The 13,092-nt window shown below is 43.8% G+C and overlaps 1 protein-coding gene across 1 annotated transcript in view; it reads right to left on the reverse strand.

The window, feature by feature from the left end:
• Positions 1 to 12,189, reverse strand: part of LVRN (laeverin) — a 34,669-nt gene extending 22,480 nt beyond the window's left edge. Inside the window, exons 1-4 of the mRNA XM_061342683.1 lie at positions 11,591 to 12,189; positions 4,026 to 4,168; positions 2,643 to 2,782; positions 303 to 429 (exon numbers count right to left, since the gene is read on the reverse strand). Coding sequence (XP_061198667.1) covers positions 303 to 429; positions 2,643 to 2,782; positions 4,026 to 4,168; positions 11,591 to 12,189 — 1,009 coding nt within the window. The remainder of the gene's footprint in view (positions 1 to 302; positions 430 to 2,642; positions 2,783 to 4,025; positions 4,169 to 11,590) is intronic.
• Positions 12,190 to 13,092: the final 903 nt, after the last annotated feature.

Here is a 13,092-nt window from a genome sequence, read left to right on the forward strand (position 1 = left end):
ATCCCAGAAATGGTCATGTAACTGAACAACTCTTTTCTATCCACTTTGTAGTCCATCAGCCCCTCTACTAGGAAATGATGGTTTAAAAGAATGAGTGTGATATGAAGGTAAGAGTTCTGATTTAGGAGTAAATAAGAGCCATGGTATGGAAAGGAGAATTCAGTGGGAGAGCTTAGGGTTTTTTTTTTCCATGAATGTGGTGAGCCATAGAAAGAGAATACTGCAAAAGAACGCATTGCCTCTGTGAACTATACACCACCAGCAGGCATTTCTGATCCATTTAAGAAAATAAGTAATCTCACCTGTCTTTGGCAGAGGATAGCTGACGTTAAGTAAGTCTTCCAGAAATGAAAATATTGGGCCTGTGATATTTAAAGCATAGTCAACATACCCATTTTTAACTGCCTCTTTCCGAGCCCAAATACGTATCTGTAATACAACAAGGAAGCATTATTTTAGACATCCCTCATGTTTTAATTTTCTTCTCTTCCATGAATCATTGTTTGAAAATGCTGTCTGCCCACAACAGACCATACAATGAAGTTTTTCATGAAAAAGATCCCAACTCAAGTTTTGCTAGACCTAACAAAATGGGGCACAGAGCCTAATCCTGCTAAAATCTAGGAGATTTCCAGTACTTCAAAAGGGCCAAGATCTGAATCCAACTATAAGCTGCTGCAATAAATGGACTTCTAGTTTTTCTTTTATTAAATGGGAAATGCTGTAAAACTATTTAGAATCACATATATTAAGGCAGTGATTTCCATCCAGTGAGTCGGGGTGACAAACTTTCCCACTCATTCCCTTCAGAGAGAAATGGATGTTCAGACAGCATCTGCAGTCCAAGCATACACATTTCGCAAACTTGCACAGACTGCGACAGACCACTGGCCTCCCATTGCTGATGGAGAGAGCAGACAGCATGTGAGCAGATGACATCTGTACCTCTGAGTAATGAAGCCAGCAGCAGCAACCAAAGCTTTCCCCTCTCATCCTCACTTGCTTTGCCATGGTACTGAAAAGGGCAGCTGCTTGCCCACAGTAATGGAGTAAACTGAGAAAAGGTTTATGTCTCTCTCCATTATGTATTTCGGGATGTGAGATCCCCTAGGTGCCTAGCAGCTCAAGCACCCCTGCATTTCTTGCATCTAAATGCAATACATGGTCTCACAAGAAGCTGCACAGCCAGGCCCTAACAGCACAGTTGGAAAGCATCAGGACTTGATTTACAAGGGAAAAATAGAGCATTTTCAGTCAGTAGAGTATCCTCCATCTGTGAGCCTCTCTTTTCAGCCAAGGCTTCAGAGGAGATTCAAAGACCAGGTCACTTCATTTTGCAAAACCTAAACACAGTAGACAGCTAAATATCCTAATCCTAGCAAAACCTAAACACAATGGACAACTAAATATCCTAATCCTACTGTGAGTTTTGAGTTATAATACTGGTGTTTCAGCTTATGAATTACTTACCAGAAATGACAAAACAGAGAGGGTGATTGGACTAGATGATCTTTTGAGGTCCCTTCCAATCTCTAGCATACTGTGAGAGCATAAACATGCTCACACAAGTACTGCGGAGGCACAAACTGACCATCTCTGTCTGAAACCAAGGAGCAAAATGCCCTCTCCCCTTTATCTCACAAAAGGAATAGAGTTCAGTTTTCCATCTGAGAAACACTTGCTTGAATGCTTTGATTTGCTAACTCCTGTCACTATAGATCAGCCCAAGAAAAAGGCACCACTGAGAACCTAGGCTTCCAGCGCGTTCTATACATGGGAAAGCAGGTATGACATACCAAGCCAAAACTTCACTTTAAAGAGGAGACAATAATGTGCTATGGTCACCTTCACACTGCCCTCTCACCCTGTCCCACCATTAGTCAGTAGGATGACAGTGAACTAACCATGAAATTAACACTGTGCTCTCATTTATTAACGACAGCAAGTATATGCTAGCCTTAATAGCTTTATTCTTATTTTGGAACAACTTGATACATCCTTTCCCTATTGACTTTCAGCAAAAGAAGGAAAGTGGAATACCTGGCGCCAATGGAGTATATTTTTTTACAGCTTTCCTCAAGAAGCTTTGGCCATTGTAGTGTAAGAGCAAAACTGAATACTCACTGATTAAGAAGCTTCAAACACAAAACAGTCAGTTTTGGAGTCTAAGAAAGTGTCCACTGGAGAATAAAATGTTAATATACTACATACAAAATGCCTGGAGCACAGTATTGCTCCTAATGATGTCATCAGACTGCTCCTCAAAGGGCCTTGAAGAACAAGGCATTGAACTTCAGATAACTTTTTACAACTAAGACAACTAAGAAGATACGCAGACCCTGAATTATGACCAGTACTTTCTGCAGAATACATGCTCCTGAAGTTTTAACATACAGAGCCCAAACCTACTTGTGGAATTGGATGAAACTAACAGAACAGGGCAAAAAAATAATTATCCTAAAGGAAAGCTTTCTGCAGAAATATCTTCAGGATAAATATTAGCAATTTTGCTACATAAGCAAATAGTCTTGGAAGGGAAAGCACAGTTAATTTCTTTTATATTGTCTATAAAGCACATGATGCACTACAGAGCCAGCTTCTGTTGTTAACTGCTGTACTGTGTTATGCAGCCTTATATTTACCTCGTTTCCCCGCTCGGTTCTGGTGACATAATCAAAATCACAAATCACAAAAGCAGTCAGGTAAGTTGACATTTTCAGGGAAGTGTTAAATTTGGTAACAGTCCACAGGCTTCCATTTTCATCCTTCATTTCTGATACATCTAGAAAAACCATCAAAGACACATTCAAACCATTGCTCTTCCACAATAAACAAGGAATTTTGTGTTTTCTGCATGGGTTTTTTATATCTTTCTTTGATATACTTTATTTCTGCACTAACTTCCCATGTTCCTGGCAAGCAGCCAGACTCATTGTGACTGCCATGTATCAGAGTCATGATCTTCCATTCAAAGACCAAAAATCCACTCTTGAGCTTCTTAACTGAAGTCTTGGAAGGATATCAAACTGCATCAGTTTGAGGATGTGGGCAAACCGTAGACAATTTATCCCATGCTGCATACCTCTCTGCTGCATAGATCATATGAGCTATTGTGATTGAAATATAGGTCATGTGTGCCCAAGAATTATGAAATACTTTATCAGATACTTTCCTTCTGAGTAAGGTGGACATGGACAAGATTCCCAGAGGAAGCAAATGCTTCTAAAAGTTCTCACAGACATCCCACCTATTGTGATTCCTAACTTACATAGCTTCCATGCAAATCTCATAAGACTTCCTTGCTATGACTGAAAATTAGGGCAAAATAAGAGATTCGTGGCACTAAACTGCAGAAAAAAAGCAATTAAAAAGGTGGCAAGAGATCCATGAGATTTCTCTAAGAACACTAATTTACAGAATTTGCTTGGAATTTTATACTCCCCATGCATCCCACATGAGATTCCAGCAAGGGATAAGAGGAGCATCTCCAGAGCCTGAAAGTCTTCTTATTTTTATTTTGCAGATACCCAGGAAGCTAAAGTGTCCCTACCTGGAAAAATAATTCTTTGTATGTTGTAATTATATCTTAAAATCTACTTAGAATGAAATGAATCCCTTAACACCACAATTATAGGCTTTGCATACTGGGACTGCTGTTTTGTTTTAAGCACGTGTCACACAGTAAGACAGACGCACTGACTAAGCAGTAAATGCCAGGAATCAAACCCTATGCAGCCTCCAGCAGTCAGAGGAGAGTACATCACAACTGGAAAACTATGGAATTACTGCCATCAGAGACATTAATTATGAATAACTGTTTCCAAATTTTTTTAAGTTCACAAGCACAGATTTTCTGTGGGTTTTCAAGGTGTTAGCACATGTACAACAGAACACTGCTGTATCAGATGATATAATCTGTTACAGATATATACAAACTACGCCCCTTGTAAAAGTAGTTTAGGGGGAAAAAAAAAAAAAACAAAAAACCCCAAAAAACAAAACATGTCTACTTGCTTTTTACCTACCAATAGCAGGCATGTTGGAAAGAGCCACATAGCTGGGGTCATGGACAATTCTGATATTAAACGTGGCTTTCATGGAAGGTTCATCAAAACATGGGTAAACCGTCCTGGCATACGTTGGTTCCAGTTGGGAAGCAATCAGCATACTGTATTAAAAATAAAAGCATGATTAATCCAGCATGCTAGTGCTGATAAAAATCATACAGTGCATCATAAAAACATGAAATCAGGAAACACAAGAAGTGAATCACACAGATATGCAGATTTGGAAAAGGTTTGGTTATTATTTAAGTCCCTGATGAAATCGCCATACCCAACAGACAGTTCAGTTTGGATGCTTCTAGAGAAAAGCAGTCTTTTCTAATTAGGGATTTCATTTTTTTATTTTTTTTTTTCCTCACCATCCTTTTCCAGATACCAAATGTTAAATATTTGAACTCTTCTAGTTTGTTTATTAAGACAGAGTTAATTAATGAAAGTTTTGCACACAACATGCTAGTGCTCAAAAATGATACAATGCCCATCTTTACTTTCATAATCAGGATCTCTCTGTACACCTGCTCCTCTCTCTAATGCATGTACTCTTATTTTAATAGGGCATTTTAATAAAAAAATGTAATAACTGTTAGGTAACTACATATACCAGTACTTGCACACTTAGATCACATAAAGAACCTCAGTGAGAACAGCACCAATGCTGACCCAGTGCCCTGGCAAGCCCAGGAAAATATTCAGGAGGATTATTTTCTGCCTTGTGCTCTGGCACGTTGCCTCACTCAGGGCAGAGCTCTGTGACACACAGTGCTGGATGCAGTCCTCCTGTTTGAACTAACTGAACTTGGGTCCAGTCAGATGCTCAGCAATCAAGCCAAACCAAAGTAAATCCTATTGTGTGAGGCTATCAATGAGAACTTGGCACCAAATCCAAAAAACAGGTGTGGCTGGAGACTGGGCTGATGAACAGCCAAAACTGCATTAACAGCAGAAAATCCAAGTACAAATCAACCACTTCAGATCATAAATATGGGCAGCCAACAGGGTCCATTGAGCTCTTCATCTGTAGCACAGTGGTGATCTCCCCTTATGTAGGAATATCCTTCCAGGTTACCCCTGAGGCTGAGAGATCCCTTTCCTGACACCAAGCATCAGTGGGTTGGTAAGTGGCATGTTCTGCAGGCATGTAACATTTAAGATACATATAGTAAGATCATGCAATATTTTCTGTATCCCATACTAACTTTAAGTGTAGTTAGTATCACCAGTCCATCTGTATGTGTTAAATATTTTACATACTTAAATTTACTGATTAGAACTCAATAAACTAACTACCAGATCAAATCCGTTTGAGTGATCTCTGACTCTTCCACTGGCTGGAATCAAAAGATAAATGACTGTGTCCCATGGCCAAAGTATCAAAGAAGAGGTGGGATCTTCACAGTAGGATATCTGTACTAGGAATTGGGAAAAATACACGTGCAGTGGTTCTCAAAGGTCCATACCTGACACCAAGTAGTAGCCAGCAGCTGGGCGTACCAGAATGGCATAATCTCCTGTTTCAACGACCTCAATACTATCACAAGGCTAGTAATTTTCAGCTGCAGTTGAGGTGTTCCTTGACAATGTATTCGCACCAGGTCCACAAAGGCTTAGGTTTAGCACAGAGACATCCCAAATGAGCCAGAAGCCATCAGGACATCATCTGTACAGTAAGTAACAGTATGTAATAGTCAGAACTGCACTACACTGTGGAATAACAAGTCTGATCTACCCTACAAGCCCAGCGTGACTGCAGCTGATCGTGATCTGTAGCATTGAACCATGTCTGAAACCTAAGGTTCCATCTTTTCTTGTTACCTGAAATGAATGGATTAGCTTTCCATTGATACTCACACCACTTCACAGAAGACATGCATTATGTGAGATTAGATCCTGCTTCCATTGTCAACAGTGTTTTCCACTGAGCTCCAAAGGACAACCCCTAGGAGCCTTTTCTTTTGCAAGATGTTTGGCTATTGCTATTTTAATAGCAGTGCTATCTAGCCCTGATCAAAGCTGATCTAATCAACTCAGTGCTGAAAGCACTGGCAGCTAATCTACACTACATCATCCTCATTGCTGATGTTTGGGAATAGAGTTAGTATCAACAAGACAACTGCAAAAACACAGTATTCTCAAAACATGGTACATTTTGCATTTAACAGATGTATCTGATACTGTAGCATAGCACAACTTAATGACAATTCAAAGAACACACGTTGAACACATGTTGATACACAGTGACTACTGGGACAACAACATCTACTCTGAAGTGAGGAATGGCCTGAGCAGCACTGTCAGGGCAGGAAGATTTTCTTGATTCCCTGCAGAGTCAACTGTGCCAGCCACCAGCTGCATTCCTGAATGCAGCTGAAGCTCCACCTGAGACAGCAGTTATCACCTCCTCTCCTCCTTCCCCCTCCCCAGCAACAGAAAGTGATTGAAACTTCTGCCAGGGCTGCACAGAAGCAGCAAAAGCAATCAGTCACTTCACTGAGGGAATCACACACTAAAAATACCCTAGCTCTTTCTTCGTGTGCAGCCAAGTGTGCTTTTGTGCAATCATTAGTTCTAGGAAACACTGAGCAACCCCACAACTGCAGATTACCCCATACTGGTGCAGTTTACTGACCCAGGAGGCTCTGTACCAGCAGAAACTGGCACAGACACTGGTGCAAATCTGCCCCCAATAAATTCTTGTTCAAGAATACAAAATAGCATATATTGGGCAAAAGCATCATGATAAAAAAGAAACATTAAGATGGATTAAATGTTATTTTTCAGCAGGACTCCAAATAGAAAGAAAAAATGGGAATGTTTCATGCATCTTACACAAATCACTGGTGTTTCAAACACACATTATTTCACATAATTTGCCAGAATGAGTCATTGTTGGGACTAGTTGTACTATTGTGGGTTTTTTTTTGAGGTGAAGGTGTTAGCATGAAATGAATTACTTGCAAACTTTTTTCCACACTGAAATATTGTAACAAAATAAATTAACCAAAAGGAAAGCCTAACACTGCCTAAGCAGACATAAAGTCATCTCTTAAGCCTACAGTTTCGTGTATGTATTTAATTTTCTTCTTCTGTAAGTATGATATGATGTCTCCTTCCCTTAGTAAAACAAAACTGAAGCCAGAATACTTTTAAAAAATGAGAAACAGATAACAGGATCTGTTAGCCTACATATCTGACAATTTACACTAAACGTGTTTTTTGTTTGTTTTTAAGTTAGTGTCTAAAAACAAGCACAGGAAGATGAGGAATGCATCCTGTAAAGGACATTAACACCTACTGGACACTGTTTCAATTGATGAAAAAAGCAGCTTAATTATAGAAGAAATGCTTTATGTTGATGCAAAAAAAAAAAAAAAAAAGAAGGTTATTCTTCTAAAAAATGCCTTCTCAGTGAAATCATGTTATTGTGATACTGATCGCATAATGGGTATTTGTGTTAATATCTCATAGAACTGATTTCTTCCATTTTAAAAATACGAAGCATTAAACTTCTAACAAACCCTGAAGTGGCTCAAAGGGATTCTCACAGTGAGTGGAAAGAATCCTGTTCCTTCCTCAACACTCAGTCTGCTGCATGAATATGCAGCTCAAGAAAACACCAAACCTGTTACTTGCTCTGATCTCTGTCTGTGCCTTTGGAGTTCTTATCCACTGATTTGTACAAAACAGAAGTGTTTCAGAAGATTGAAGAAGGTTGCAGAATAACTGTATTGATGCTGTTCTAATTCCTTTTGTCCTCATTCTAGTAATTGGTGCTGAAGCAGCTGATAAAAATCATCACAAAAACTGTGTTTGATTACATTTTGGGATGCCTGCTAACACCAGCCCTATCCAGGCAAGTATTTTATACACGTTGCATAGGACATGTATGTCCTAATGAATGGCTACTGAGCAAGGATCTCAAAAGATTTTGAAACACTGCTGTGAATAGTGATGTATAGCATGCACTTTACCATACACGCCACATGGATACTCTAACCTTAGAGCAGCATATACAAGGTTACTCGCAGCAGTACAAAATTTATATGCAGAATGATGCTACAACAAACCTCCTGCATCATGTATGTTTGAGCACACGCTGCTATAGAGAAGATGGGCAAAGGTGGTTTCTGTATCTTTCTGCCTACCCAGATCCTGGCATGGCCTCTTCCAGCTGTATGTAGAGTACAGATTCCCCATTTCAACAGCAAAGCTTTCAAGTTTATAGTGCTGGTGAAGTGGGAGCATCCTCCTTCTACCTTCACTCCTGCAACCACTGCAGGCATGGGCTGTGCACTGTGCATAAAGAGTGCTCCCATTTTTCAGTCTTCTTTTGTGTCTAAGACCTGACCTGGTGGGGAGTACAAACTGTTAACCACAGTAAAATCATCTGCAATTACCAATGATCAAACTGATAACAAACAACTTCCGTGCTGGAAAATCAGGGAAGTTTGGACTTTGGTTTATCCTGTTTTCCACAAAGGTGAGGTTAGCAGTTCTGAAAACATCTGTCTCCGCAGCCTTCTCACACCACCTTGTTGGCGTGTTCCAGCTCCAGCTTGGAAAGAGGACAGGAAACAGTACTTTTTATCAACTTGGTAACTCTGCCAGTCTGTCAAGAGCCATGGAGATACCTGACCAAGATAAAAAGCCTGTGCCAGATGGAACAAACATTCCAGGGACTTTGCTTCCCTTTAGGACCAACTGTCTATTGAAAGCTTGCCCTCCTCTGCTTAAACTCTTCTGAAACACAAGGCATCCAGTGGTTCCACAAGCACCAATTACAAAAAACACTCAGACTTCTAGTGCATGCAGGAGATACAGGAGTATTCATGACCACAGACAAACAGCACATTATCTGTTAGAGCTGGTGGTTTAACTCAGGTGCTGCAGTTAGAAGCCTTCATAGGAACCATAACCCAAAGATCTGATGGTGCTAGGTGCAAGTCACTTGAAAAGAGCTACAGGACAATCTGCTGGAGATCCTGGTTTCCTCATAGGACAGTAACTGGCTTTGTACCGACAGCTGAAGGGCACTGAAGGTTTATAAGTGGCTCCTGATCTATATAATCCATTAGAACACAACTTTTTCCATCATTAAAAGTTCACTAAAGCTTACAAACTATGTTCCTCAAAACACATTTTCCATAAGACAGGAAGGCAAAACCCCTTCTGTGTAACTGGACCCCATCGGATTAGGAAAGGGCTGGTAAAGTGATGACTTCATTCTTAGTAAAGGAAAAGGTAACAAGATACTGTTGCATACTCTTGATTCAGAGAAAGACTTTTCAAAGCAGAAAAGATAGTCAAAATCTATTCAAGAATATCAGGAATGTGGGCAGTAACAAGTAACCAAAACAATACATTACATCTGGTGCCAGTGGCTTTCCTTTGATTTATTTCAGTGCCTGAACACCACTGACACCTCTTTAGCCAGACTGCAGTCTCACATTTAATTAGTGCTTCATGATGAGCTAAGAATGAAACAGAACAATTGTCATAAATTCTCTAAACAATTGGAAATTGAAATATACACATTATTTTAATGATTTAAAAGTGTTTCCCTCTTATTTTCTACTGTGGCAGCACAGCAGACAATAGCTTTTGTTGTTGTTATTGTTGTTGTTTCCAATCTTCCAAGTTTTACATTGTCTGAACCAAAAAAAACATCATAGTCTAATTCACGGTTTCTTAGACAGGACTTGATTGCATGAATACAGCACCAGAGAGCACACTGACACAGTATTAAGTAGCTAAGTGCTTTTTCCTTTCTTACTTATTTGGATATTTTTCTTTTAAGCACACAAGTTACACAACGTGTTCTGGATTTTCCTTAGCTCAGAAGTTGCACAAATAATCCTCTGAATAACAGTCAGTGAATGAATAAATAGGAACTGAAGAAAACCAGAATATATTTCCTAATTATACTTACTACCATACTGTATTTTTCAATTGGGCTAACCAATTTACATCCTTTTCCTTAAAAAAACCCCCAATGCCTGCATAAGTTAAACCTTCCAGATGTGGCAGACAGTGCTATCAGTGAAGATTTACACAGGAGCTGGCACATGAAAAGCCAACTCATTGAATAAAAAACACACGGTCCTCATCCACCTCAATAAAAACTATTATTCTTGGTTTCCTATTATTATGGCTCATACAGGGACTTATATATATGGATCTTGCTGGTAACTGAATACTACCTGCTTGAAAAAGTAATCCATGAACTGCTGAGATAGTTTATTTAGTGTTTATTTCACTGATAGGCTGGGAGCCAAGAACATGTGAATTTTAACTCATTTTCCTTTTGATTCACTGATTGCTGTTCCTCAACTATTCACCCTAACTACACCTTTAATTATTAAAAGGAAATAATTTTAAAATAAGCAATTTATCTGCCTCCTCTTTAAACACCCTGTCTTCTACTGGAACTATTTAAATCATAATCTTAAGTTTCACTTTTCTTTGCCAAGTTTCACATCCTGAAGTTTATAATGCAATTCACCTTGAGAATATTACCAATAAAGAAAAATTAACAAGGAAACATTATTCTGAGGGAGAAAATGTTTTAAATGATTGTTTGGTAAACTCACACTACCCCAGTGCTGATTCTGCAGTTCAAAAGAAAAGGAAAGCATCCTAATAGCACTCACTAAGGAAACGACTGGTTGGTTGATGACAGCTAAACAACTTCACGTACAATAGCACCTACAAAGTCCAGGCTGCCTAAAGCAGCCACCATCCTACTCTACCATACTTCTCAAACTGCATGTGGTCAACTCATACGCGGACACAGATCTGAAATGCTGCGGTTTAGATAAAAACGTGCTCCCCAGACACAGTCAGAGGAGACAACGAGCTGTCACTGCTACACTGCCATGTGTGGGGCAAGGATGAAGACTCTTAGCTGGACTGTGGTTCCCAGGAACAGGGTGTTGCTGCCCATCAAAGACACAGAAAGAAAGACTAGAAATCATCCAGAAAACGTTGCTTTCCAGTGGAGATGCTCTTTCCTCTGCCAAAGACAGACCTCTGGCTGACAGGCCCTCAGTCAGTAAACCCTCCAGACTAACTCCTGAGCAGCAGCTCCTCACCAGCCCCTCCAAACAAAGAGGTCTCCACAAACCATCTCAGCAAGGGTCTTTCCAAGTCGGTGTTGTGAATAAACTCGGCTGCGGAAGGAGAGCCAGGGCAACCTTGCTGGTGCTCTCTGCAGAGGAGAGCGACCACCATGGTGCACAGCGCTGAATTTCTCACAGGTTACCTTTGCAGCCTGCGATGTGCACCCGGGGAGAAGGTGCGGACTGCGCACAGCCCCTGCCCCGTACAGGGCAGCCCCGCCGTGGGAAGTATCCATCTCTCGCCACCCAAGGCAGCGAGTGCCGCTCAGCCCCGGCACCACGGGACACGCAGCAGCTCCCGGGGTCGAGTCCTACCCCTCCACGCCACGGGTGGCCCTGCCGCGGAGCCGGGACACCGCCGGTGCCGTCGACGGAGGGGCGCGGGGTGCCCGAGCGGCCGCCGCAGCTTACCTGCTCAGTCCCTGGTCGGTGTACCGGGTGAGGAAGAGCCCGTCGAGGTTCTCCTCCAGCCGGCCCTGGAAGCCCAGCTGCAGCACGTAACGGCGCCCGGCCCGCAGCCGGCCGCGCAGCTCCAGCACCGCCACCTCGCCCGCGGCATCCAGCCGCAGCCCCGCCACCTCCACGACGGCGCCTGCCTCGGACAAGGGGCCGCGCACGACGGCGGCCCCGCGACTCCGCAGGCCGGAGCTATGCAGCACCGCCGCGTCCGTGTCCTGCAGGCAGTGCACCGTGATGTTCACCTGCCCGCTGAAAGCGAACGGTCCCGCCTGGCCCGGCCGCACTCGCGGCCACAGCTCCAGGTCGTAGTGCAGCGGCAGGAGGTTACGCGGCAAGCGGCGGCCGGACGCGGCAGCGGGAGCTGGCTCCTGCGGCGCGGTGAGGCTGGGGGCGCTGGGCGAGGGGCGCGGCGGCCGCGGCGGCGGCGGCTCCTCCTGCCGGCAGCGCCCGTAGAGGGCGGCGAGCGCCAGCAGCGCGGCCAGCAGCGCCAGCAGCAGAGCGGCCAGCAGGGCGGCGGCCCTGCGCCCCACGTACAGCCCTCGGGCACCCATCGGCCGCTCTGCTGCACCGCCCGCCCGCCACCACCCGTACTTACGGGGCGCGCCTGAGGGCGGGCCGGGCTAGGGGGGGTGGCTCTCCCCTCCCAGGAAAGCGGTCCTGGGAGGGCGGCTCCAGCGGGGTGGGCAGCCCGGGGACCCGCGGGCTGCCCCCTCCCCATCTGCTGAAGCAAGCAGCCTGCGGGGATCGCGACGGCAGGCAGCCGAGAAGCTGCGACCGAAGTCCCGGGGCGCGGGGTCAGCGATAGTGCTGGATGGGGTCCGTGCCAGAGGATCGCCGGGGAGCAGTGATAACGGCACAGCCTGACGGACGGCGTTGCGCACAGGGGACGGTGTCGGCAGCCCCCAGCGCGCCCCGTCCGGGGCTGGGCGCAGGGCAGCGGCGTGGGGCTGCCGATAGCACCGGTAGCAGGGCCCACCGTTGGTTAGGGGCTGGAGGCTCCCTGCGGGACCGGCAACGGGAGGAGAGAAACACCAAACCCACAAATACTCTTTCACCACCGTGGCAGGAGAAGGATGAGGAAATGGGGGGGGAGGGGGGGGGGGGACGGGGGTGTCACTGTTTGAAGAGTGCAGTGTTAGAGCGCATCGGCTCTTGAGGGAAATCGAAGTGCTAAACAGTCTGGGAGAAGACGTCGAGTCTGGAAAGCCTCTGGCACATAAAAAAAAAGTACGGCCAAAAACCAATGGGTTCCTGACGAATAGTCCTCTCTTAGACCTGCACTTCACTGAATGGTTCAATTGAGGCTATCAACATCACCATGCTGTGCATATGTAGTTAACCCCATTACAATCAATAGGATTAATTCCATGTTCCCAGGTATGTTAACCCCATACTGAAAGGTTTCGGCAAGTTGAGGCTTGATGGCCATCAAGACTGCAAAACTGAGCCTTTGT

Source organism: Neopsephotus bourkii, unplaced genomic scaffold (genome assembly GCF_033783945.1).
Source record: "Neopsephotus bourkii isolate Nb327-2 ecotype Australia unplaced genomic scaffold, CSIRO-AGI_Nbou_v1 NB_1814, whole genome shotgun sequence".
NCBI classification, from domain to species: Eukaryota; Metazoa; Chordata; class Aves; order Psittaciformes; family Psittacidae; genus Neopsephotus; species Neopsephotus bourkii.